Source organism: Mesoplodon densirostris, chromosome 2 (assembly GCF_025265405.1).
Source record: "Mesoplodon densirostris isolate mMesDen1 chromosome 2, mMesDen1 primary haplotype, whole genome shotgun sequence".
In the NCBI taxonomy this organism is placed as follows: domain Eukaryota; kingdom Metazoa; phylum Chordata; class Mammalia; order Artiodactyla; family Ziphiidae; genus Mesoplodon; species Mesoplodon densirostris.
Genome location: NC_082662.1, coordinates 116,491,450 through 116,496,090, shown reverse-complemented (window position 1 = coordinate 116,496,090; position 4,641 = coordinate 116,491,450). Strand labels below are relative to the sequence as shown.

Sequence of the window (4,641 nt, the reverse complement as noted above, 5' to 3'; positions counted from 1 at the left end):
TGTAAACCCTTCTGGGAGACTGGCAGGATACAAACACATTTTGAAATATGTTCAGGTCCACCTTGTATTTGTTCTGTGGTGCCCAGGGGCTAGGCCTGGGGGGTTGGAGCGCTCCTGGCAGATTTGAACTAGAGTAATCTTAAGTGAGTGTGTGGCGCCCCCGCGTGGTGCCTGGTACAACACCACCCTGGATTCATTTGCTCCTATCCGTGGCCAGGCAGTCCACGGTGAATCCAACTCTCTTCCGGCCTTTTGGTGCCCTCTCCTCGCAATCCCTACTCTCTTGCAGGTTCGCCCCTCAGGGGCAGTAGCCTCTGCTCTTACTCTGTCTTCCTAGGCGCGCTGTCAGCACGCTGGGTCCAAGGTCATCCCCCTCATCCCCCCACGCCTCGCTGCCGCGCTTACAGCTTCACCCAACACAAAAAGTCCTCGAGTTATTTTATTGCTGTATATAGAAGTCAGTTAATGCCCCCTGGACGCCTAGCATCAGGTGACGCCTTCCGTCACCTAGCGGTGGCTGCCTCGTCTGCCGGGGCGCGCGAATCGCCGCGGGTCCGAGGGTCGTAGCCGCGCACCGCCACCGGGTGCGCCACCACTTACCCTCCCCGACGCAGGGCCAGCCGGGATCCTCGGCCTGCAGCCCTCGGCCGAGAAGGCGGGTCAGGAGGGACTACTCCTCGTCTGATGGAAGGGGAGGCTTGCGGGAAAGGGGCGGCGAGAGACCCCTGACACGATTCCCAGGCTTTGTCGCGCGCGCTGGAGGGGGCGCTGTGGGCCCCTATTCGGAGTAGCAGTAGGTCCCGTAGGCCGCCTGCTGGGGTCTGGGGAAGCCGAAGCTGCGCACTCCGGGATCCGGGAGGCCCCCGCAGCGCGGCCGAGGCGTGGTGATGGGGAAGCGCACGCTGCCATCCGCCAGCCAGCCTCCGTCGCATTGGTCTAGCCCGGAGAACTTCCAGGCTGCATAGAGGTGCCCGACCTTGGCCACCACGGCCCCGCGCCGCCGGCACGCCGCGTGAGCTTCAGACAGCGTCAGCCGCCCCGGCACGAAGAACACTTGGCCTGGGGACCGAAGCGGGTCACCGACTGATCCAGAGAAGGGCCAGCCGGGGCGCAGCGGGATTCAGACTCCCAGGGAGCAGAGTCGGGGGGGCAGGTGTGGTCGGGTGGGTCCGAGCTTGGGTAGGACGAGTGGGAGTAACGAGACTGGGGGTGCGGGTGAGGTTGCGGGAGACAGGCTGGAGCCTGGGTGGGCGGAGGGGCGAGGCCTTCAAGAGACCACGGAGCTGGCCCGGTATCTCAAGCCACTTGCCTTCTACCTTCCCCGCCCCATCCTTCAGGTCCGGGTCCTGGCCCCGCTCGCCCCGCCCCGCCTCATTCACAGGCTAAATCCTCCCCCTTCGCAGCCGGTCAGGCCCCGCCCCCTCCGGTGCTGAGGCTGTCTCGCCCCGCCCCCTTACCTGACAGCTCAGAGGTAAAGCAGAAGGCGTCGTAGCGGTCGCGCTTCCTGTCGCGGGGCCCGTAGCTGCGGATCCCGGGCCGACCTGGGCCACCGCACGGAGCGCGCGCCGTGAGCACAGGGTAGCGCACGGAACCCTCGAGCAGCCAGCCCGCGTTACACCAGTCCAGACCCTCGGTCCACGCTGGGGGGAGAATGGTGGGGGGTGGGGAGGGGGTGTCGGGCGATTAGAGGCGTCACAGGCGGGAGCAGACCCGGAGTTCGCCTCCACTGGGGTCCACGTGACAGCCCGGAGGGCGCCTGGGCGGTGCCCGTGTTCGGCCGCTCACCCTGGTACAGCTGGGCGTAGGTGGCCAGCCGTCCGTCTTGCTCCTCGCACGCCTGCTTCGCCTCGTAGTAATTGAACTGGTACCTGCCCCGGCTGGGCTGGTACGGAAATACCACACCTGGGGGGGGGGTGGCAGACAGCCTGGGGAGGGCCGGCAGAAGGAGAGGGGGAAGGAAGGGCGGTGCAGCCTAGGAAAAAGGGCTAGGGGGACCCCGGGAGCAGACGGGGGAGAGTCTGGGGAGGAGCCCTGGGAGGCCTAAGATGAGACAGCCGAACCACCCCTGGAGAGGAGCGGGGCAGTAACCGAAGGGCCTCACCCTCCAGGCGAAGGGTCAGCGCCACACTCTCGTCCTCGATGCCATTGATGAGCTCACAGCGGTACCGGCCCTCGTCCTCCAGGCGCACGCCCGCGATGACCAGGGAGGCGTCTAGCCGATGCCCCCTTCGCATCCTGGCACGCCCCACCAGGGGCCCGTAACCCCGGGCGTGCAGTCCGTTGGTGATGAGGATGGGCGTTTCCTGGAGTTCCCCCGGCTCCACTTTGCTCCAGCGCACCTTGTAGCTGGGAGGCGGGGCGCCCAGGACGCAGGGCAGCGTGGTCGTGGCCCCACGACGAGAGTGAATGACCTCGTGGATGGGGGGCAGGAGGTAGTGGGGGCCAGGGTGGGGCGCTGAGCAGAGGGGTCCACAGTGGCAGGAACCCCCGACCCTCAATGCCCCAAGTGCCTACCCATATCCCTGTACCCCAGGCTCCCCCAACCCTCTTCTCCATTGCTCACTCAGCAATGACTCTCAGCCCCAGAGTATCTCCAACAGCTGCCCTTTCCACTTTCCCCACCACTGTTCCCCAGGTTCTGGGCAGAGCTAAGGTCTTACCTGAGTCCCCCAGGGCTCTGTGGAAGGTGGTGAAGGCCCAAGGGAGAAGGAAGTGGCAGAGAGTGGGGAGACTGATCCTGCCTTGCATGATGGGGAGTCAGCCCAGCACAGTCTGCAGGGCACAAAGGGTGGGCATTCCTTAGGACTAAGGGAATGGGTTGGAGGGAACAGGGTAGATCTCCCATCAGGGATTCCTGAGAGGGGACTGTCCAGCTGGAAGCCATGAGGGCAGAAAAAGGGGCTGAAGTTGTTAGCAAAAGGAAGGTAATGGGGGAGGGGCAGTAACTAACTCCACTCCCTGCCAGGCCTCCTGAGCTCATCCCTCCTCCTCTCTCACATCCCTTCAGTCAGCAGGTCCTAATTTAGCACCTCCTCCACCTATCCATTCTCAGCACAAGTTGTACTTCCCAAGTCTTGCCTTCTGGATTGCCAGCTGTGGTCTCTGTCCTCTCCCAATACCCATTCTTCATCTGAAGCCAGACTAGATATGGTCTTGTCACTCTCCTGCTTAAAACAGTGACTCCCCATTGCCGTGAGGATCAAATCCAGTGTCCGAACCCAACTTCCAAGGCTCTCTGTGATCCAGACTCTCCCAGCACCACCAACATTGCCCCCCCTACCCTACTCCTCACTACTTGTGCCCTCTGCACTGTGCTCCAGACATGTTCTGGCTCCAACACAGTCCAAGTTCACCCTCACCTTCTTCTTAAAGGCAATCAGTTTGGGCCTCACCTCCTCTGGGAAACCTTTCCTCTCCCCTGCACTTCATCACGCTGTAGTGCACTGGGGTCTACTCCTCTGGTTTCCCTACTGCCTTGGACTGGGGACTTTTTTTCTTAGAAGTATTTCTATTAGCAGCTAAATTAGCAGTGTGGATCTGAAAGTAATACATATGCATATGTAGACTATGTCAGTGAGCTTTCCAGTAATTATAAAGTAAAAAATTATAAGGCTATTAAAAATGATTTCAGACACAATTGTCTATTTCAGTAGTTGATTTCCCCCCCTTCTTTTTTTTTTTTTTTTTTTTTTTTTTTTTTTTTTTTTTTGCGGTATGCGGGCCTCTCACTGTTGTGGCCTCCCCCGTTGCGGAGCACAGGCTCCGGACGCGCAGGCCCAGCGGCCATGGGCCCGTATGGGATCCTCCCAGACCGGGGCACGAACCCGCATCCCCTGCATCGGCAGGCGGACTCTCAACCACTTGCGCCACCAGGGAGGCCCTCCCCCCCTTCTTTATTCTATTCTTTATTCTTTATCACCTTGGCCATTTTTTAAAAATTAGACTAAAGACCCCTTAACCTAGTTTTATTCCTTTTTGAGATCTGATTCCTCCACTTCCTAATCGCATGACTTTGAACAAGTTGCTTAACCTCTCTCTGCCTCAATGTCCTCATCAGTAAAATGTGGTGAATAGTAGCACACCTACCTCACTGAGAAGCTGTGAGGATTAGAAGAATATATGTAAAATGCTTAAATAGGTCCTGATATCTAGTAAGGGCTATGTACATGTTAGTTGTTATCTGCAGCTCCCGGCATAGTTTCTGGCACACAGTAGGTGCTAACTAAATACGTGTGTAAATGAATGAGCTCACATTAAGGACTTCTGGGAAGGAGAACAGGGACATGGCAAGAGGAAGGCAAGACTGAGGAGGAGTCGGAAAGCTAAGGAGCTGGACTCCATCTTCTTGCAGGTGAAGGCCAGAGCTGAGCATGCAGCAGAAAAGACAGAGTTTAGGTGCAGAAAGGACTTCCCAATGGTTAAAAAGGAAAGCAACTGGGACTGGGACCTGAGCGAGAGAACACATCTCCTGTACAGGAGAACCTGGTAAGCACAGTGATAGAGGGAAATGAGACCTATTGAGGGACCCATAGTAATGACAGCCAGCAGCAACATGTTTAAAGTTTAACGTGCCTGAAACTGCTCTAGGCACTTTACATGTACACTTTTATATCTACTCCCCTTAGCAGTCCTATGAGGTAG

At 58.5% G+C, this 4,641-nt stretch overlaps 1 protein-coding gene across 1 annotated transcript; it reads right to left on the bottom strand.

The window, feature by feature from the left end:
• Positions 1-778: 778 nt before the first annotated feature.
• HAPLN2 (hyaluronan and proteoglycan link protein 2) lies at positions 779-2,748 on the bottom strand. The gene is made up of 5 exons (XM_060088272.1): positions 2,661-2,748; positions 2,102-2,455; positions 1,786-1,902; positions 1,458-1,640; positions 779-1,059 (listed from the first exon to the last, which is right to left on the bottom strand). The coding sequence occupies exons 1-5, from the start codon at positions 2,746-2,748 to the stop codon at positions 779-781; spliced, it is 1,023 nt and encodes a 340-aa protein (XP_059944255.1).
• Between the last annotated feature and the right edge of the window lie 1,893 nt (positions 2,749-4,641).